The 22,371-nt window shown below is 44.0% G+C and overlaps 1 protein-coding gene across 3 annotated transcripts in view; it reads right to left on the bottom strand.

The window, feature by feature from the left end:
* Positions 1-22,371, bottom strand: part of Arhgef3 (Rho guanine nucleotide exchange factor 3) — a 369,200-nt gene that overhangs the window by 35,523 nt on the left and 311,306 nt on the right. For all 3 annotated transcript variants that reach the window (XM_012949393.2, XM_004661303.2, XM_004661304.3), the window contains one exon: positions 12,952-13,059. In XM_012949393.2, the coding sequence (XP_012804847.2) occupies positions 12,952-13,059 (108 nt within the window). The remainder of the gene's footprint in view (positions 1-12,951; positions 13,060-22,371) is intronic.

Here is a 22,371-nt window from a genome sequence, read left to right as displayed (position 1 = left end):
TATTGTGCACTTGTGTCACTGTGCGTCTGGCTTACGCGGGACCTGGAGATTCAAACATGAGTTCTTAGGCTTTGCAGGCAAGCAGATTAACCAGGAAGCAATCTCCCCATCCTGTATGTTTTTTTTTTTTAAATTTCTAACTCTTTTTCTTTTTTTAATGAGAGAGGGGGAGGAAGGGAGGGAGAGGAGAAAGAGGGAGAGAATTGGCATGCTAAGGCCTCCAGCCACTGTAGTCAAACTCCAGACATGTGTATCACCTTGTACACATATGAGACCATGTGCTTGCTTCACCTTGTGTGTCTGGCTTATGTGGGATCAGGATAATCAAACATGGGTTCTTAGGCTTCAGAGACAAGTGCCTTAACTGCTAAGCCATCTCTCCATCCCTTTTATTTTTAATACTTTAATTTATTTATTTGGCAGAGAAAGAAAGAGAGAGAATGGGTGCACCAGGGCTTACAGCCACTGCAAACAAACTCTAGATGCGTGCGCCACCTTGTGCATCTAGGTAATGTGGGTCCTGGGGAATCAAACCTGAGTCCGTTGGCTTTGCACAGGCAAATGCCTTAACAGCTAAGCCATCCCTCCAGCCCTCTCCATCCCTTTTAAAAAATATATTTTACTTTTAGTTATATTTGAGAGAGAAAGAAGCAGAGAGAAAAGCAGGTAGATAGAGAGAAGGGTATGCCAGGGCCTTTAGCTGCTGCAAAAGAACTCCAGAGCCAGGTGTGGTGGTGCACACCTTCAATCCCAGCACTCGGGAGGCAGAGGTAGGAGGATCTCTGTGAGTTCGAGGCCATCCTGAGACTATGTAGTATATTCCAGGTCAGCCTGAGCAAGAGTGAGACCCTACCTTGAAAAATAAAACTCCAGAAGCATGTGCCACCTTGTGCATCTAGCTTCCATGGGTCCTGAGGAATTAAACCTGGGTCCTTTAGCTTTGCAGGTTAGAGTTTTAACTGCCAAGTCATCCCTCCAGCCCTCTCCATCCCTTCTTAAATTTTTTAAAACATATTTTATTTATTTATTCGAGGGGGGATAGAGAGAGAATGAGTACACCAGGGCCCCTAGCCATTGCAAAGGAACTCTGAACACATGTGCCACCTTATGCATCTGGCTTTACGTGGGTACTGAGGAATCGAACCTGGATCCTTTGGCTTTGTCAGCAAGTACCTTAACCACTAAGATATCTCTCTAGCTCCTAAAAAAATTATTTATTTGCAAACAGAGAGAAAGAGAGAGAGAATTGGTGCACCCAGGCCTTTTGCCACAGTAAACAAACTCTAGACACATGTACCACTTTGTGCATCTGACTTTATATGGGTACTGGGGAATCAAACCCAGGCTGTCAGGCTTTGCAAGCAAGTGCCTTTAACATCAGAGTCATCTCTCCAGCCCCAAAAGTGTGGTTTTAAGTCAATTCAGTGGCCAAGGGACTTTGGAAAAATTCACCTCTCTCTGTTTCCTCATCTTTTTTTTTAAACTTTTTAAAAAGTTTATTTGAGAAAGAGGCAAATAGAGAATCATCTTATTTATTTATTTATTTGAGAAAGAGAGAATGGGCACACCAGGGCCTCTAGCCACTGCAAGTGAACTCCATGTGCATGTGCCACCTTGTGCATCTGGCTTTACATGGATACTGGGGGATCAAATCTGGGTCCTTAGGCTTTGCAGGCAAACACCTTAACTACTGAGCAATCTCTCCAGCTCCTGTTTCTTCCTCTTTTAAAAGGCTAACAGTCTCAAAACATTGTAGTGGGAATTATGTTAAAAAGAAAAAGTGTGACAAGAGCTTGGGCAAACATGTGGTGTTCAGCAGGAGGCAGCTAGTATCTGGCATTGTCAACTACTGACTGTCCTACCACCATTACAGTGTATGTCCCAAGACCTCACTCCTAGTAGATTCCTTAAACCAGACAGGACTGAACCCAGTATATATTATGCTATTTCCTACATATACACATACCAATGAAAAAGGCTTTAAAGTTATAACTGAGGCATTAGTAAAAACAATTATAATACACTAAAATCATGAAGGCTAATCTTTATTATCAACTTGACTGAATTTAGAATCACCTAGGAGATTTGAGGCATACCTCTGGGTGTGTTTGCAAGGCTGTTTTCCCCGCAGAACACAAGGGGGAAAAGGGAAGGAGCACAGTGTTTCTCTTCTGCATTCTGGTTGGCTACGATATGAACAGCTGACCTTTGTCACATGCTTCTGTCACTATGATGTTCTTCTGCTCAAGTGCCTGGGGCCAAGCAATTATGGACTGCACCCTCTGAAACCAGGACTCAAAATAATTCCTCCCTGGGGCTGGGGAAATGGCTCTGCAGTTAAGGCATTTGCCTGCAAAGCCCAAGGACTCAAGTTCAATTCCCTTGGTATACATGTAAAGTCAGATGCTCAAGGTGGCGCATGCATCTGGAGTTTGATTGCAGCAGCTAGAGGCCCTGGCACATCCACTCTCTCTTTCTTTGCTTCTTTCTCTCTCTCTCTCTCAAATAAATAAATAATAAAATATTTTTTTAAACAGAATAAGAATCAATTAGAGTGTAGCCACAAAATGGATTAATAGTATACAGGTTAAAAGTCATTCTTTTTTTAAAAAAAATATTTATTTGTAAGCAGAGGAAAAGAGAAGAGAAGAGAGACAGAGAAAATTGGTGCACCAGGCCTCCAGCCACTGAAAACAAACTCCAGATGCATGTGCCACAGTGCATCTGGCTTCATATGGGTCCTGGGGAATTGAACTCAGGTTGTTAGGCTTTGCAGGCCAGTTCCTTAACCCCTAGCCATCTCTCTAGCCCATAAAAGACATTTTTCTAGGGGGCTGGGAATGTACTTTGAAGAATGTGTGCCTAGCATGCATGAAACTTGGGCTTCATCCCCAGCACCACATTAACACACACATGCACATGCACACATACATGTAGTACATGCCTATAACCTGGCATTTGGGAGGTGGAGGCAGGTGGATCAGTTCAAGGTCATCCTTGGATACATAGTAAGCTTAAGGTCAGTCTAGACTACATAAGACATTTTATATTTATTTAATTTTATTTATTTTTACTTGTTTGTTTTGAGGTAGGGCCTCACTATAGCCCAGGCTAACCTCACAGTGATCCTCCTACCTCAGCATCCTGAGTGTTAGGATTAAAGACGTGTGCGCAACCATGCCTGGCTGAGACCTTGTTTAAAAATATGTAAGTAGGGCTGGAGAGATGGCTTAGCGGTTAAGCGCTTGCCTGTGAAGCCTAAGGACCCCAGTTCGAGGCTCGGTTCCCCAGGCCCCACGTTAGCCAGATGCACAAGGGGGCGCACGCGTCTGGAGTTCATTTGCAGAGGCTGGAAGCCCTGGCGCGCCCATTCTCTCTTTCTCCCTCTATCTGTCTTTCTCTCTGTGTCTATCGCTCTCAAATAAAAAAAATAAATAAAAAAAAATATGTAAGTAATATAAAACAATCAAAAAATATTTTTTAAAAAGAAAATATTCCTCTTGAGAAAAGTAAGTGGAAAACCTTACATGCCTTAAGATCGAAAAGAGAGATCTCCATTTAAAAGAACTATAAAATACTAACAAGGATGATGGAATTTTATTCCCAATTTCCTAATTCTCTACATCCATATTTTTGTAGACATTCTATAATGACATATTAACTTAGAGAACAAGCACAAATCAATTGTGAAATACACAAGACACTTCTAATACTGAGTTAGAAGTGGCATTACAAACATAAAAATCACATCCTTAGAATTTGGTTCACTTTAAGGCTTATAAAAAAAAAAAACAGTGAAAGGGCTGGAGTAATGGCTTAGCAGTTAAGGTACTTGACTGCAAAGCCTAAGGACCTATGTTTGATGCCCCAGATACCACATAAGCCAGATGCACAAAGTGACAAACAAAGAAGGTGGCACACATGTCTGGAGTTAGAGTACAGTGGCTGGAGGCCCTGGGTCGCCTATTCTCTCTCTCTCATACATGTACTTTTGCTCTCTCTCATAAACATACACACAATGGAAGAACACCAATCAATGTTCAATCAATAAACATTAAACACAAAAGATCTAAAACAAGGAGAAACCATTCTGTAGTTCATGGAAATTCTGGACAGAATGAATAAAAAAACAAAGTCAATGTTTGTTGCAGGTGTGGGAAATATCACACAATTTATTCAATACTAGCCAGGAGCCAGGAAGCCTTCCAGGGGCTTGGGACAGCCATCCAACAATCTTAAATAAGGTGCCATGAAATGGCTCTTGTATGGTAATGTTCATGACAAGATATACCACCAGCTGGCAATGATGCCTCATCCACAGAGGAGAAAATCAAAGAAGGGACAGTTGAGATAAAGGATGTTTCAGTCTTATAGTATGGTGGCTATTTTTAAATCCTGGCAAACTGTAGTCTTTATTATGACTAGTCTTTGACTCCCACCGCCCAGCTGAACTAAACACAAATGTGGTACCTTGAACACCCTAAAAAAACACAACCATTCTAGATACAACACAAATCCCTCTATCCTTGATGCCCCATTTCTCAGGCCATGATTAAGATCTATCTCTCTTTTTCTCTCTCTCAAATGACCTTAAGTCTTATTAATTTCTATCTGTTTGCAAAGACAATACACAAACTTTTTTTTCAAATTCAAATAGACTAGAAATAATGGGAAAAGGCCATTTGTTTATTCTCTACTCATCTATAGATATATACTCATCTATAGATGAGAATTATATGTTATATAAGAGTTACAGGGCCTGGAGAGATGGCTCAGAGGTTAAAGACACTTACAAGAGAAAGAGAGAGGCACAGATAGAGAGACAGATTGGGTATGCCAGGGCCTCCAGCCACTGCAAATTCCAGACGCATGTGCCACCTGTGCATCTGGCTTATGTGGATACTGGGGAATAGCTCAGGCTGACCTGGAATTCACTACGTAGTCTCAGGGTGGCCTTGAACTCATGGTGATCCTCCTACCTCTGCCTCCCAAGTTCTGGGATTAAAGGTGTGCGCCACCATGCTTGGCTTCTTTTTTAAATACTTTATTTTTATTATTCGAAAGAGGTGTGGGGGGGAGTGAGAGAAAGAATGGGCATGCCAGGGCTTCCAGCCACTGCAAATGAATTTCAGTTGTATGTACCACCCTGTGCATTTGGCTTATGTGGGTCCTGAAGAATGGAACCTGGGTCCTTTGTCTTTGCAGGCAAGCGCCTTAATTGCTAAGCCATCTTCCCAACCCAAGAACTATAATTCTTATGTAATAGGGGGAAAAACAGAAAAAGGAGCCAGGCATGGTGGCGCACACTTTTAATCCTAGCACTCAGGAGGCAGAGGTAGGAGGATTGCTGTGAGTTGGAGGCCATCTTGAGACTACATAGTAAATTCCAGGTCAGCCTGGGCTAGAGTGAGACCCTACCTCAAAAAAACAAAAAAGAGAGAGGGAGGCTGAAGAGATGGTTTAGCAGTTAGGTGCTTGCCTGTGAAGCCTAAGGACCTTGGTTTGAGGCTCAATTCCCCAGGATCCATGTAAACCAGATACAGAAGGGGGCACATTAATCTGGAGTTCATTTGCAGTGGCTGGAGGCCCTGATGTACCCATTCTCTATCTGTCTCTTTCTCTCTCTGTCGCTCTCAAATAACTAAAAATAAACAAAAAAAAATAAAAGAGAGAGGGAGAGAGAGAGAAAGAAGAATATACAGACAGAGCAATGGAGATATGACAAGACATACAAAGTAAAAAAGAAAACATGGAGGGGGAAGGGAAGATCTAAGGCAGAACTATCAGGAGAAATAAACAGGGTCAGTATTTAACTTTCATGTAAGTTGTGACATGCTCAAGAAGCTGGAACAGTGAGAAAGATGAACAATTTTGCACCTAGCTGCAAAGCCCAGAATAACGAGACCAAGAGTGACAGAGGAGTCATCTGTTCATCACAGCGAACATGGAGGCTTCTGCCTCACAGCAAGCAGACCATACAGAGGATGTAAGATATGCTTTTATACCCAGAATAATTCTGGAAAGAAATTATTAAAATATTAGCAAGGGTTGTTTCGGAGTAGATAGCTATACATGCTCTTTTCTCTTTCTCCTTTTCTGAATTTTCCATGCGAACATATGCTTTTCTAAAAAATATTTCATTTAGAACAAACAAAACAAAAAGAGAAAAAAATATTTCATTTATTTACTTATTGAGAGAGAGAGAGAGAGAATGGGTGCATCAGGGCCCCCAGCCACCTGCAAACAAACTCCAGACACATGTGCCACCTTGTACACCTTATACTTGGCTTATGTGGGTACTGGGGAATAGAACTTGGGTCCTTAGGCTTCACAAGCAAGCTCCTTAACTGCTAAGCCATCTCTCCAGCCTGAACATAAGCTTTTTAAAACATATTTTTATTTATTTTTAAGGAAAGAGAAAAAGAGAATGAGAATGAGTGCACCAAGGTCTCTTGCCATGGCAAATGAACTCCGGACACATGCATCACTTTGTGCAGCTGGTTTTATGTTGTGTACTGGGGAATCAAACCCAGGCCATTAGGCTTTGTAAGCACCTTAACTGCTGAGCCATCTCTCCAGCACTGAACATGCTTTTAAAAATATCTTATTTATTTGAGAGAGAGAGAGACTGTACGGGTGTTCTAAGGCCTCCTGCCATTGCAAATGAACTCAAGACACATTCACCATGTTGTGCATCTGGCTTTACACATGAGTACTGGGGAATCACACCCGGCTTGTCAGCTTTTGCATGCAAGTACCTTTAACCACTGAGCCATCTCTCCTGCCATGAACATATGCTTTTTTTTTTTTTTTTCTTCCCAAGGAAAAGTCTCTCACTCTAGCCCAGGCTGACCTGGAATTCACTTTGTAGTCTCAGGGTGGCCTCAAACTCATGGCAATCCTCCTACCTCTGCCCCCCAAGTGCTAATATTAAAGGTATGTGCCACCATGCCTGGCTGAACATATACTTTTTTTTTTTTTTCTCATAGAAAAGAAACTCATGTCCAAAGAGAATGAAGGTCTACCTCACAGGGTGATGTCCTTACTGGACTTGGCTCAAGTGTGTCCAGTGGCCATGCACAGCTGTGGATGGAGAGGCAGGGCCCAGCATGCAGCTGGCCTTTCCCAGTATGCATCAAAAGTCTGTGCTGGATCCTTTCAGAGCTGGGTCAAGTTTTTCTCTCAGGCAAGCTGGGGAGGGGATTTATAGGCCTAGAGGGATCAAGACATCTGTGCTGTAAGCCTACTGGCTGTGCCACACTAGCCTTCCTGGTGGGGGACAGACAGAGCCTAGTGCAGTCAGGCTGTCCCTCCCCGATGTCCACAAATACTTCCTTTGTGCTAAGGCGCAAGCCCTCAGCCCACATGGGTGCAGAGAGGCAAGAGAGAACAATTCCAGCAGTGTCTGGCTGCAAAGAGCACTCACATTTGTGAATGGGCTTTTAATCTTTTTTGGAAGAGGCTGCCAGCCCAGAACTCTCTCACATTCTCCTGGGCTTACTGTGGTCTCTCAAGGAGCCAGAGGAAGAACGGCTAAGTGTTTCAGCATTGATGAAAGCACTGGTTTTGGGCCTAAGTCGTCTCTTGTCCTATAATTAAAGCAATACAACCCGAGAGACCTAACTGGCTATACAAAAGGATCCATATATCTCTAAGGTGCCAGGAACCAGGGAAAAGGAATACTGCAATAGTCAATGTTTTTCTGTAGGTTTCCTGTGAGGGATCCCCAAAAGCAAGAGAAAAGAAATAATGATTGTCTGAAAAGTCCAAATGCAGGCTGGAGGGGTGGCTTAGCAGTTGAGACACTTGTCTGCAAAGCCTAAGGACCCAGATTTGATTCCCCAGTACCCACGTAAGCCAGATGCCCATGGTGGTGCATGTGTCTGGAGTTTATTTGCATTGATTAGAGGCCCTGGCAGGAAGCCCTGGCATGACCATTCTTTCCCTCTCTCTCAAATAAATAAATAAAATTATTTCTTAAAAAAAGTCCATCAGCACTTGGGAGGCAGAAGTAGGAGGATCACCGTGAGTTCGAGGCCACCCTGAGACTACATAGTGAATTCCAGGTCAGCCTGGGCTAGAGTGAGACCCTACCTCAAAAAAAAAAAAAAAAAAAAAAAAAAAGTCCAAAGGTCTAACCATGGAGACTCTTTAATGGACAAACAGGACTGGGGTGCAATAGAGGAGAAACACAAAAGCCTACAAACCAGGTAAGGCAATGACAGGGACCAAGTGCTGGACATGGACAACTGGAGAGTGGGAGACAATTGTAGGTGACAGCTAGTTAGCTATTCAGATCTGACTCATTACTGCCAACACTGCCATGACTCTACCACAAGGCAATGCTCTATTTTTATTTTTTATATTGTTGTAATGTTTTATTTATTATTCACACAATAATAAATAAAACATTATAGAGACTAAGAAAGGCAGATAGAGAATGGGTGTACCAGAGCCTCTAGCCACTGCAAACAAACTCCAGATGCATGTGCTACCTTGTGTACCTGGCTTTCCATGGGTACTGAGGAATCAAATCCAGGTCCTTCGGCTTTGCAGACAAGTGCCTCAACTGCTAAGCCATCCCTCCAGCCCTTTCATATTCTTTAAAATATTTTATTTTTATTTGAGAGAGAGAGAAAGGGCAGATAAAGACAGACAGAGAGAGGGGGAGAGAGAGAGAGAGAGAGAGAGAGAGAGAATGGGTGTGGCCTCTAGGGCCTCTAGCTACTGCGAATCAACTCCAGACACATGCACCATCTTGTGCATCTGGCTTCACATGGTGTTGCACTCAGGTTTGCATTGCTGGCAGAAAACACCCAACCAAGAGCAGCCTGTGGGAAAAAGGGGGTTATTTTGACTTATAGACTGAAGGGGAAGCTCCAAGTTGGCAGGGGGAAATGATGGCATGAGCAGAGGGTGGACCTCCTGGCCACCATCAGATGGACAAGAGCAACAAGAAAGTGTGTCAAACCCTGGCAAGAGGAATCTGGCAATAACACCCATAAGCCTGCCCCCAACAATACACTGCCTCCAAGAGGCTCCAATTCTCAAACAGCTACCAGCTGAGGATCTAGCATTCAGAACATACAAGTTTATGGGAGACACCTGAATTAAACCACTACATGTGTGGGTACCAGGGAACTGAACCCGGGTCCTTTGGCTTTGCAGAAAAATGCCTTAACCACTAAGCAATCTCTCTAGTCCACGATGCTCTACTATACCGAGCACATGAACATAGAAAGACGAGCCTGGCATAAAATGAGGGCTCACGTAATATATTGTAGAATGAGTGTGCACAAGGTGGACTCTCCTGGGAGCATCTATGGGAAGAGGTGGTCAGCATTGTGGGGAGATCTCATAATCAAAGGATGAACCAACCAGCTACCTCATGAACTCAAACCACAGTCTCTAGGCTGGGGAGGAAAGGGTCAAAGGCAACAGCCAACCACGAGAATTTTCAAAAGGCCGAACTCAGCAAAAGACCAGATGTTCAGGCTCAGGTGATGATGAATATTCCAGTGAAAGCCCGCAATGAACTTGTCCAGAGGGCTGAAGAACTTGTCACAAGGGACAGTGCGTAAACACATCCTTCTTCACTAGCCTTGCAGGCGTTCATCTGGCTCCCCTCCAGACAACCTCATTTTCTTCTTTCTCTCTGTTCTTCCACAAGAGACCAGGGCATAACTAGAAGTCAGAAGCCCGTGCACAGAGAGAGACAGAGCCCCATCCCCAGCTAGCTGGGTGATGAGCTATTCACTCGTGTGCAATGGCTGGCAGAGGTGACAGAAGGACAGTGTGGTGGGGGCAAGAAGTGGAAAGGGATGAGGGGACAGTGGCAAGAACAGAGCAGGCCCTAGGAACGCATGGTGTCCTCATTAAACAGTGGGAGAAGCAGGGAGGGGAAGGGGTGTGGAAAAACCCCAAAGAGTTGTCAAGTCATGGATTTTCATAGTATGGGGCCTGTCTTTGTGACAACCCATGCCAATCTCTCTCAGGAGTGTATACTTTGCTAAAACGGTTCTGCTTAAACTGTGTCTCTCAGCTGAGAATGTAAGAACCAAGATGAAGTTTTCAATCTGTTAATCTTTCTGGTTCACAATTTTCTTTTAAAAAAATACTTATTTAAGAAAGAGGCAGAGGGCTGGAGAGATGGCTTAGTGATTAAGGCACATGCCTGTGAAGCCTAAGGACACTGGTTCAGTTCTCCAGGTCCCACATAAGCCAGATGCACATGGTAGTGCATGCGTCTGGAATTCGTTTGCACAGGCTGGAAGCCCTGGTGTGCCCATTCTCACTCTCTCTCCCTCTCTCTGTCTCTAATAAGTAAATAAAAATAAAAATAAAAAAGAAAGAGAGAGAGAGAGAGAGAAAGACTGGGGAGTGTCAGGGCTTTCAGACACTGCAAACAAACTCCAGATGTATGCACCACCTTGTGCATCTGGCCTCCGTGGGTCCTGGGAAGTCAAACCTGGGTCCTTAGGCTTTGCAGGCAAGTGCCTTAATCACTACGTCATTCTCCAGCACCTCTTTTTTGTTTTCATTTATTTTATGAGGTAGGGTTTTGCTCTAGCCCAGGCTAACCTGCTATTAACTCTGTGGTTGCAGGCTGGCCTCAAACTCACCAGCAATCCTCCTATATCTGCCTCCCCAGTACTGGGATCAAAGGCATGTACTACCACACCTGGCTCACAATTTTCTTTTATTTTTTTAACTGCAAAATATACTTAGTTTATCTTCTTACATAGACTTACAATCTCATTAATGTCTGCATAGTCTTACAGTCTCCATAATGTTTAGATGTCCAAAGTCTCTTCTGAGACTCAAGTCAATCTCTCACCTGGGAGCCCCTATAAAATAAAACGTTAAAAAAGCAAACAAGGGCAAGAGAGATAGTTCAGTGGTAAAGGCACTTGTCTGCAAAGCCTAGGGATCTGGGTTCAATTCCCCAGTACCCATGTAAAGCCAGATGCACAAGGTAGATCATGCTTCTGAAGTTCATTTACAGTGGCTGGAAGCCCTGGCATGCCCATATTCTCTCTCTCTCTTTCTCTCTTGCTTTCTCTCAAATAAATAAATGCAATATTAAAAAAAAAAAAACAAGTTACATACTTGAAGTTTCTTTCATAAGATATTAATTTCTGTTATAATGAATTCAGTTTCACTTAAATTTTCAGGATATGAATAGAATGTTGCCATATATTCACAATTTTCTTAAACACTCAAAGCAAAGATAAGAGTATTGCCTAGCAAAAAGATGAATAAATAAGAAATGATGATTGCTCAGCGAAACTAGATGAAAATTTCATGACATGATTTGTGTGGGATACAGCCTAAAAGAGTATGTTTATGATTATCAATTGGGTAAAAGTTTATAGACAAATCTCAACTTTTACTTTATTTATTTACTTATTTATTTAGTTTCTTTTTCAAGGCAGGGTCTCATTTTAGCTCAGGCTGACCTGGAACTCACTCTGTAGCCCCAGGCTGGCTTGAGCTCATGGCAATCCTACCTTAGCCTCCAGAGTGCTGGGACTAAAGGTATGTGCCATCATACCCAGTCTCAATTTTCACTTGGAGTTTCACTGGGAGTTTAAAAACAACTGCAAACACTGTTAACTAAAATTATTACTGTTACCAACATTCACAACTTAAGTAAATTATTGATGCTAATTAAAGGCCTTTTGAAAGCACTATCTCATAAACCTTTACAATAGTTCTACCATGGAGCTCCCTAAGTCACAGACAGTGATGTGACAAGTTTATCTGTAAGGAATATAAGCAAGTCCTAGAAGATGTTAAGTCACCTGCCCAAGGTTGGCATTCTTTGGAAAAGTAACTAAAGTTAGGCCATAATAACTTCTACTACAGCGCCAACCTAGAGGTCCTATACACTTTTCTACAAAGAGCCAATGATGGCAAGCAGTTTTGGCTTTGGCCAATCACAGTTATCTAACTTTGCCACCTTGATGCAAATGCAATCACAGATATTATGTAAATAGACAGGCACGGCTGTGTTCCAGCCACACTTTACTACGGACAGTAAACCTTTAGTTTCATATCAGAAAATGTCATTCTTTTTACACACACACTTCCCAACATTTTAAAAAGTAGAAACCAGGGCTGAAGAGATGGCTTAGCGATTAAGGTGTTTGCCTACACAGCCAAAGGACACAGGTTCAAATCCCCAGCACCTACTAAGCCAGATGTACAAGGTGGCATATGTGTTTGGAATTCATTCACAGTGGCTGAAGGCCCTGGCATGCCCATTCTCTCACTCTTTCTCTCTCTCTCTCTAAAATAAATAAATAAATAAAATAAGCATTTTTAAATATAAAAAAATAAATAAAAAGTAGAAACCAGGCTGGAGAGATAGCTTAGCAGTTAAGGTTCGATTCCCTAGTACCCATGTAAAGCCAGATGTACAAGGTGATGTATGCACCTGGAGTTTCATTTGCAGTGGCGAGAGGCCTGGCATGCCCATTCTCTCTATCTATCTCTTTCTCTCTCTTTCTCAGATAAACAATAAATAAATAAATAAATAATTTAAAGTAGAATCCACTTTTAGTTCATGGGCCATGGTAAAACAGGTAGCAGGTTGGATGTTTTTCCACACACTTCAGCTTGCTAACCCTGGCTGAAGCCACCAGGCTCTGCTACCAACCATCTCCCATCTTATGTTGATTTCCCTTGGAACCTAGGGCTTATCTGGCTCACAGGATTTAGACATACTACTGTGAGGAAACACCCAATAAAGATGGTTGTGACTCTGTCTGACCCATGGTTGCCACTTAAAAACCATTTCTTCTTCTTTCAGTCCCCTCACGTACACTATTCCATTGAAGTAAGCAGTGATGATTTAGTGAAACCAGCAGAAATTCTGGGTGAGACAAGGCTGCCCCTTCCCGCACAGCATGGCTGTTCTGCTATTCCCACCCCACACAGTTCCCTTACCTGCAGGGTTTGGCTGAAACGCTTTAATGGTGTGGCCTTCACGGGCGGGATGAGGTTTGCTAGTGATGTAACTCTAGAGAGAGGTTTGATCCGTTTGTTACTAGGTTCCTGTAGGGTTAATAAAAAAAGAAAAATGTTAAGGGCCATTGTGAAGACAACTGAATACTACCACACCATCATGTCCCACTCCATGAACTACTGGAAGCAGGATGGCCCTGCAACATCAACACTGCCTCATGTCATTCCAGCTCCGCAGAGGTGACCTGGCACAGGAACCAGGCAGGGAAGGAGAAATAATTCAGGATGTAGACAGGATGGCACAAGGCAGGAATCTGCCCATTGAAAGAGGGTCCCACCCTCATATCTGATGGCTTTTTTTCCACAAGAGGTAGGTTATCCTTCTAGCCCAGGTTGACTTGGAAGTCACTATGTAGTCTTAAGGTAGCCTTGAATTCACAGTGATCCTCCTACCTCTGACTCTTGAGTGCTGGGACTAAAGGCGTGCACCACCATGCAGGGCTTCTGCTAGCTTTAAATTTGTAAATTTTCACTCAATAAAATCATTCTTACTACTAACTTTTTTTTTTCTTTCTTCCCACTACTTCTGTACAGAAAAATAACCTCTGGTTTCCCATCCAACAATCGTTTAACAAAACCTTCCTCCGACCTTGCCTAACGCCATTCTTTTATGTATTAGGTTTCTAAAGCACAAAGATCGTTTTTAATTCACTACATTAAAAACCTACATTTTCTTTAAAAGCGGTATTGCCGAGATGTCACCTTTGGATTTATGAAATATGCATATTAATGTTCACAGAAGACATAATGGCACGAGGAAATGTACGGGGAGAAAAATCATATCATGGACATGGGTTCCTATGCTATTTATAACGACAAGTGTTGAAAAGTCACCTCCACAGAAAAAATTATCTGCAAATCTGAAAGATACCCCGGAAGTGCCTGATGGGTGCAAGGGAGACTCCCCCATCCCAATGACTACAGATGAGAACTGCATAAACAAAAACAGCACACAGTGAGAAGACAAGAAAGGCAGACCCAACATTTTTACAGAGACAAAGAAAATAGTTACCCTTGTCTTCCTAAGTGCCATCTGACCTGTGGTAGGTGCTGGACAGAACATGAGACATCAAACTGTGATGGAAAAAGCCCACCCTCAATCATTTCCTAGAGGAGTCCCCCTTAGCTGTTCAGCTTTCTTTCTCAGCCATGACTCTCAAAGTTTCTGGGGTAGAGCCAGAATTTCCACATCTTCAAGGCATGCCTGCAAGGTATCCTGAACACCATGGATGCTTGGAAAATCCTCTAAGAATCTCAATTCCCACCGGGAAGCTATCATGTCATTTTCTGCCTTCACCAGCCTCAGCAATCGGAAGTCTTCTTTCAACAGATTTGCCCAAGTTCGCTGACATTTCAGCACAATAAATGAAAATGTAAAAAACTTCAGACAATTCCACAGTGTGATCTGAGGGTAACTAAATGCCTCAAAGCTATCAATGACTTCCCAAGATGTAGAATGAACCCAGGCTGCCGGCACCTCTCTGGCTTCCTAGCATGCTACGCTGAGCAGCCCGCAGAAAACTCTTGGAACACGAGGAAGGCTGAGTAACAAAATGCAAGGGACAGTTCTCCCAACGTGACAGACACTGCATTGCATGGATGAAGTCTGAAGAGAAAGATCTCAAAACCTTTTGCTTCCAGGTGACAATGACCTTCAAGTTGCTCCCTGTCCAGTTCCTGGCTCCTCAGTATCTGTGCTCAGAGGAGAACTTAAAGTCCTTTTTCATATCACAGCTGCACCACCAGCAGGCATACTGAGTCCACGCACGCGTGGAAGAACACAGCCTTGTAAGCATCTCACAGACTTCTTTGAGTGGCTCCTGCTGTCTAGAAACGACAAGGTTGCATGATTTCTACCTTTGGTGGTAGAAACTGCATTGCAGCACCTGAGGGAATCCGGGGTGGGGTGGGGTGGGGAGCAGAACGAGGTCTCATTTCCACAGCTGGAGCTGCAGAGTCACAGGTTCTATAGCAGCATGGGGAGACTGAAGGGCAAACACCAGCTGGGGGATCTTGTTTTCAGAGGGGGCAGGAAGCACTGCCCCCTTTGGCAGCGTGGCAGGCTATGCGACGATCAAGTCCTGCTCTACTTGCTGCGTCATGTGCTTTACGGTTTGGTCATTTTGCGTGACCCACTTGGATAGGACTGATTCACGCAGCACTGCGGTACAAGTACAACACAAACGCTAGTCCTGCACCTTAAGCAAGAGCTGCTATCTAGGGGATGGAGAGATGGCTTAGCGGTTAGGTGTTTAGCTTAGCTTAGGTGTTTGCCTATAAAGCCAAAGGATCCTGGTTCGATTCTCCAGGACCCACGTAAGCCAGATGCACAAGGGGGCGCATGTGTCTGGAGTTCCTTTGCAGTGGCTGGCGGCCCTGGTGCACCCATTCTCTCTCTCTTTTTTTCTCTCTCTCAAATAAATAAATATACATATTTAAATAAAAAAGAGCTGCTACCTAATTAGAACTATCTGCCTAAGGCATGGCCCATGAGCACACTGGCACTAGCTGCTCTCTAGCAATCTGGGTTTCCTGAGTAAAGAAGAATAGAACCAGAGCCACTGATCTGTGATTGCTATGGGCTAGCAATGCAGGCAGGTGCAAGTTCAAAACCACAACGCGGTAGCCAGAGATGGCGGTGCACACCTTTACTCCCAGCACTCAGGAGTAGGAGAATCACCTTGAGCTCAAGGACAGCCTGATACTACATAGTGAACTCCAGGTCAGCCTGGGCTAGAGAGAGACCCTACCTCAAAACAAAACAAAACAAACAAACAAACAACAACAACAAAAAAAAAAATGGGAACACTAACAGGTTAGTGGACCTCAGGGGAGAGGCTTTATGCCCGACCCACATGAGTCAAGTATGAGTTATGGGGCTCTCTTTGAGGACTTTGGTGAGAACAGGAGATTAAAAACAATTCTTAGCCTAATTTGATTTTTCTTTTCCATTTACTCAGTCTGTCTCCAGCAACATTTTACTACTGTCTGAGGACAGCCCTTAAGGAAAAATATGTCCAGCTTCTAGCTAAGTAGCTTTACTGAGAACCAGCAAATGCAATACCAGGGATGCTTCCAGGCTTTCAGGAGGACAAGAGGACATGAGCTACACAGAGGCGTCCTGATCCAGAAACTACAAGGCCAAAGCAGGCTGCGCAAGGTCAACGCCAAACCCAGACACAAGATATCCTGTTTCAAGCAGACACATCATCTCTATAGTGTGATTTAAATTTAATTTAACTTACTTCAGAGAAATGGAGAGAGAGAAAGAGGCAGACGGGGGGGGGGGCATGCTAGGGCCTCCAGCTGCTACAAACTCCAGACACATGTGCCACCTTGTCTATCTGGCTTACATGGGTCCTGGGAAATTGAACCTGGGTCCTTTGGCTTTGCAGGTAAGCGCCTTAACTGGGAAGCCATCTCTCCAGCCCCCCCTTTTTTTTTCCTTTGAGGTAGGGTCTCACTCTAGCTCAGGCTGACCTGGAATTCACTATGTAGTCTCAGGGTGGCTTCAAATTCACAGTGATACTCCTACTCTGCCTCCTGAATGCTGGGATTAAAGGCATGTGCCCCCACACTTGGCTCCCTATTTGTTTTTTTAAATATTTTTATTTATTTATTTGCAAGCAGAAAGAGACAGAAAAAGTATGGGTGCACCAGGGCCTCTAACTGCTGCAAATGAACTCCAGGTGCATGTACCAGTTTGTGCATCTGGCTTTCTGTGGGTACTGGGGAATAGAACTCGTGTCATTAGGCTCCCTGATGTATTTATTTTAATTTGCAAGTATGCTTTGCTTTCTCCATGGCTATAGGAACAGATGTAGAACATTCTGTGACAGGCTTCATGTCATGATCCCCATGTTACAGTTGAGCACATGAAGGTTCAAGGCTCATCCAAGGTCATACCTCCCAGGCAACAGAGGCAAACGTGGACCATATCTTGACCAATACATCTCCACTATCACTCTGTCCCACAGACGATGACACACATGTGGCACAGGCTTTGTGACTAACAAGCTCTCCAGGAACAGAGCTAGAACAGGACTCACATACAGCTGTCATTTTAGAGGAAGCTGAAACAGGTAGGTGTCACCCTTGGAGGCGGGTCACTGGGTTAAGAAAGAGCCCATGGTGGGTCCTGACAGAGTTCCAAGAGTCAGTGTCAACTAAGCTTGCAAGGAAGGGGACAGGTGAGGTGGTCAGCAGGAAGGGTGGGTATGTAACAGGTAAAGACACACGACCCATATGACAGAAAAGAGACCTTCGTGAACTGGGCGACAGAGGACTGAGGCTGTGTGGACAGGAAAGGGAGGTCCTTTGGAGCTGGCAAAGTGACTTTTCACCTTACTCTTTGGAAACAAAAGGATAGAAATGAAATAATTGTTGCTAACTCCAAAATTTCCACTTTTTCCCCTGCTCTCTGCCCTGGCACACAATTAACCTGGTTGTCATCTGTTACCAGAAGATGAAAGGGAAATAATGAGGCCCAAATTCCAACGGAAACCTGGCTTCATGGATTGAGCCACAAAGGTTTCAGAATTACTGATTTCTACCCCACACGATTAGCAAAAGGTCTTCAACCTCAGCTCAGAACCACAATTTCCATCTACAGGTAGAGGTCATGATTTCAATAAGGGCCTGGGGCTTGGTGGACAGTGACAAACCTCCAGGGACAGAAGCAAGCGAGATCTCAGTCCTAGCTAATCTCATTTAGAAGCCACACCCTTGTTTTGCCAGCTGTCTGGTTACCTCCTGCCCAGTAACTAGGCACAGGAGGGGAGTGCATTTCCTCTTTTATCAAATGGCTCAACTATTATTATTATTATTATTGGTTTTGTTTTGATTCCCTTTCCCCCAAGGTAGGGTCTCACTCTAGCCCAAGCTGACCTGGAACTCATTCTTCAGTCCCAGGCTGGCTTTGAATTCACCACAGTGATCCTCCTACCTCTGCCTCCTGAGTGTTGGTATTAAAGGTATGTACCACCACACCCAGCTTCAATTCTTTAACAAAAATTATTTTATTTTATTATGGGCTGCCATGAGTTCAAGGCCATCCTGAGATTACATAGGGAATTCAAGGTCAGCCTGGGTTAGAGTGAGACCCTACCTCAAAAAACCAAAAAATAAAAATAAAAATAAATGTTACTTATTTATTTGCAGGGGGAGAGAATGGGTGTGCCAAGGTCTCTAGCCGCTGCAAACAAATTCCAGATGCATGCACCACTTTGTGCATCTTGTTTTACACGGGTACTAAGAGAATTAAACAATTCAGGTCATTAGGTTTTGCAGGCAAGTGCCTTAAGTGCTAAACCACCTCTCCAGCCCCTTATTTTATTTTTATTTTTAAAAAATATTTTATTTAAGAAAGAACAGGAAAGAAAGAGGAGTGAGAGAGAGAGAATGAGCACTCAAGGGCTTCTTGCTGCTACAAACCAACCCCAGACACATATGCCACTTTAAACATGAGCATTTGCTTTACAAGGATAATGGGGAATCAATCCTGGGCTGTTAGGCTTTGCAAGGAAGTGCCTTTAACTGCTGAGTCATTTCCCTAGCCCTTCTTTTAAAATCAGGTGCCATGAGGAAAACACCCCAATTTTCTTCTTGAATAAAGCTAGGATTTGTATATATGTACATATATATACAATTCACATATATACATATAGATGTATATATATACACACATACTCATTAATGAGGAAACAAGACCAAGCTGCATTAGTTCAGTTGTGCCCAGGTGACAGGTCGTTACACAGCAGGGATGAAGCTCTGCAGATCATGCCGGCCTCAGCTCACTTAAGAGCAGTTGATGTAGCTGGGGAGATGGCTCAGTGGTTAAAGGTGCTTATTGGCAAAGCCAGAAGGCCTGGGTTCAATTCCCTGGTACCCATAGAAAGCCAGATGCACAAAGGGGTGCATGCATCTGGAGGTCGTTTGCAGTGAAACTCTCTGCCACTCTGTGTGTTTCTCTCTCTGTCTCTCTCTCAAATAAAGAAATACAGATATTCAAAAAAGAGCCAGGCATGGGATTATATACCTTTAATCCCAGCACTTGGGAAGCAGAGCTAGGAGGATAGATGTGAGTTCAAGGCCAGCCTGAAACTACATAGTACATTCCTAGTTGGCCTGGGCTAGAGTAAGACACTGCCTCGGGGGAAAAAAAAAATTTAAAGAGAACATATGATGCAGACGTCTCTGTTGAACCATCAACTCTCAGGACCATGAAACTGAACATATTGTGGCTGGGAGGGTAGCTCAGTGGCACAATGGGCCTCGGTGCTTACAGGGTCCTGGGCTCAATACCCAGTACCAAACACAACACAACACAACCCAAAGTCCCTAACCATGCAAAGGTTAGAGTGAGGCTGCTCATCCTGTGTCTCACACGAGTTGCCGGAGCCCTTCAGCACCAAAGTCCAGGCAACGCCTACAGTTTCTAGACTAACATCAGCTGGTGGGTGGGGCAGCTGTTTCTTGGAGAGCCTGGGTAAAGGAGAGGCATCAGGACAGCTGGACGAGCTCAGATGATGTTGATCAGAACCCCTGTTCCAAGCAGCTCAGATGATGTTGATGGGAGCCCCTGTCCCAAGCAGCTCCCCATACAATCCAACAAAACAGAGGACAAAAAGTACTCATCTATTCCGTTTTCTGTGACTATAAAGGAGTAACCTCTGCTGGTCCTTCTGGCTTCTTTGAAGTCAAAAACAATGCTGGCAACCACTCTCTTGTTTGAATCAACTCAACAGTAAGCCCAAGGAGAGGTGGGGGCTGGGGCTCTCCTTCAGTGTACCCTGGAGAAGCAATTAATTTTACAACAAACAGCAAGAGGGCTAATGGCCTAATGTTCTGGGGCATGCTCTTTTGTTTCTGAGGGAAGACCTCAAGCAAATTATTGCTTTTTTTTTTTTTTTTGGTTTGTTTTGATACTTTGTGCTGGCTAATCTCAATGCAGAAGTCACAGTCTATAATTTATTTATTTATTTCAGAAAGAACGAGAGAGAGAGAGAGAGAGAGAGAGAGAGAGAAAGGGAGAAAGGCAGATAGAAAAAAAAGAGAATGGGCACATCAGGGCCTCCAGCCACTGCAAACTGAACTCCAGACGTATGCACTACCTTGTGCATCTGTCTTTACGTGGATACTGGGGAAATGAACTCAGGTCCTTAAGCTTTGCAAGCAAGCATCTTAACAGCTGAGCCATCTCTCCAGCTCGGGGCCACACTCTTATATCATAATTACTTTGCAAGTTATCCACTCAGTAGCTCAGGCTAGCCTCAAACTCAGTGTTGTCCTGCCTCACTCTCTGGAACACTGGGGTTACTGTGTTTAAGAGACATGTGCCACCATGTCCTGTTTAAATGACTCCTTGATTCTTCTCATTGACATTGAATTTTTGCCCCCATGGTGGAAAAGTACCCTGTCTTAATTGCCCGCCACAAGGAAATACAATTTGGTTGAATGAAGCTTTAAGGAGTGGGGGAATAAAAAAAAAAAAAAAGAAAGAAAGAAAAGAAAACCTTGGGAAATAATCCAGTAAAATATGGGTTTATGGGGGAGCTGAGGCAGGCAGGCAGGCAGCCCAGGTTACGAACACAATCTCTCCAAAGTGCCAGTAAAATAACACAGAGCCACTGTTTCAGACCATGGTGTTGGCCAGGGCTCCACTCTGCAATTACTTTCAAAGTTATTCGTTTTTAGTCAACATTAGAAGGGTAAGTCAACATTTGTCCTGGCAGCAAGCCCACACTTGCTATTTTATTAGTCTGCTACTGGCTAAATTGGCCCAAGATTAAACACATCTCATAAACAGCCCTAAAATATTGGAATTTTGCAGAAAATCACCACCTTCGAGGTCTCTTACACAGGATGTTACTATTACTTAATCTTAGGCAGAAGGAGAAATACACACCCGCACCCCATACATTTCTTTCAGCCAACACCAGCCCCCGTCACTTGCTCATGCCTAGACAGAGTACTACAGACCTTCAGAGAAAGAGGAAGTCACATATTTATGTCTCTCTGCAGTCCCTGGTTGCCCTTCTGCCCAGCTTCAAGCAGAGCTTTTAACTTTGGTGAGGCAGAAGAAGGCTAGAGGCTCAGAACTATGGCACTTCAAGAGCTACACCTCCTGACCAAGCAGGAGGGCTGCCAGCAGGTCTGTATTTCTGTGGCCCTTGTGGGCAAACCAACCCACGAGATGTTTGTGCAAGAATGGTATGTAAGTGATGTGCCCGCCATGTTATAGCCATCTGTAGGTGTGGCAAATGGGGTACAGCTAGGAAACCTTGGCTGGGTGATACCATCGAGATACCTGGAGGTGGCAAAAGTGGCCTGCCACCGATGGTCACTGCCACTAGGACCCTAAGGAAGGTCTTTGTGGCTTTGGAGTTCTTAAGTTACTTCCTACTGATTTCTTGGAACCTATGGGTGGGAGAGAAGTTCTGCCTTGCTTATCTTTGTTTGGAGGGATATCCTGGCTCCCCCTTGAAGTGGGTGGGAGGGGAAGAGAGAGAAGGATGCACTGGAGCTTGAGAATTTTTTTTTTAGTATTATTTATTGGAGAGAGAGGGAGAGAGGGAGGGAGGGAGGAGCTGGGCATGCCAGGGCCTCTAGCCACTACAAATGAACTCTAGATGCATGCAGCACCTTGTGCATCTGGCTTATGTGGGTCCTAGGGAATCAAACCTGGGTCATTAGGCTTTGCAGGTGAGTGCCTTAATGGCTAAGCCATCTCTCCAACCTGATCTTTTTTTTTTTTTTCTTTTGCTGGGCATAGTGACATGTGCCTTTATGTGTGTGTGAGAGTGAGAGAAAGAAAGAGAATTGGCACGGCAGGGCCTCCAGCCACTGCAATCAAACTCCAGACACGTGTGCCCCCTTATGCACATGTGCAACTTTGCACATGTGCCACCTTGTGCATCGGGCTTATGTGGGATCTGAGGAGTTGAACATGGGTCCTAGTCTTCGCAGGCAAGTGCCTTAACTGCTTAGCCGTCTCTCCAGCTCTCTTTTTTTAAAAAAAAAAAAATTATTTATTTTTTGCAAGCAGAGAGAGAAGAGAGAAAGAGAATGGGTATGCCAGGACCTCCAGCCACTACAAACGGACTCCAGATGCATGTGCCACTTTGTGCATCTTCCTTTACATGGGTACTGGGGAAGTGAACTTGGGTCATTAGGCTTTGCAGGCAAGCGCCATTTTTTGTTTGAGAGACAGAGAGGGAAGGAGGGGGAGAGAGAGAGAGAGAGAGAGAGAGAGAGAGAGAGAGAGAGAATATGGGTGAACCAGGGCCTCCAGCCATTGCAAATGAACTCCAGACACATGCACCACCTTGTATAGTGGCTTAT

Source organism: Jaculus jaculus, chromosome 16 (assembly GCF_020740685.1).
Source record: "Jaculus jaculus isolate mJacJac1 chromosome 16, mJacJac1.mat.Y.cur, whole genome shotgun sequence".
NCBI lineage: Eukaryota > Metazoa > Chordata > Mammalia > Rodentia > Dipodidae > Jaculus > Jaculus jaculus.
Note: the sequence above shows the minus strand (reverse complement) of the source record. Positions and strands in the feature narration are given on the sequence as shown.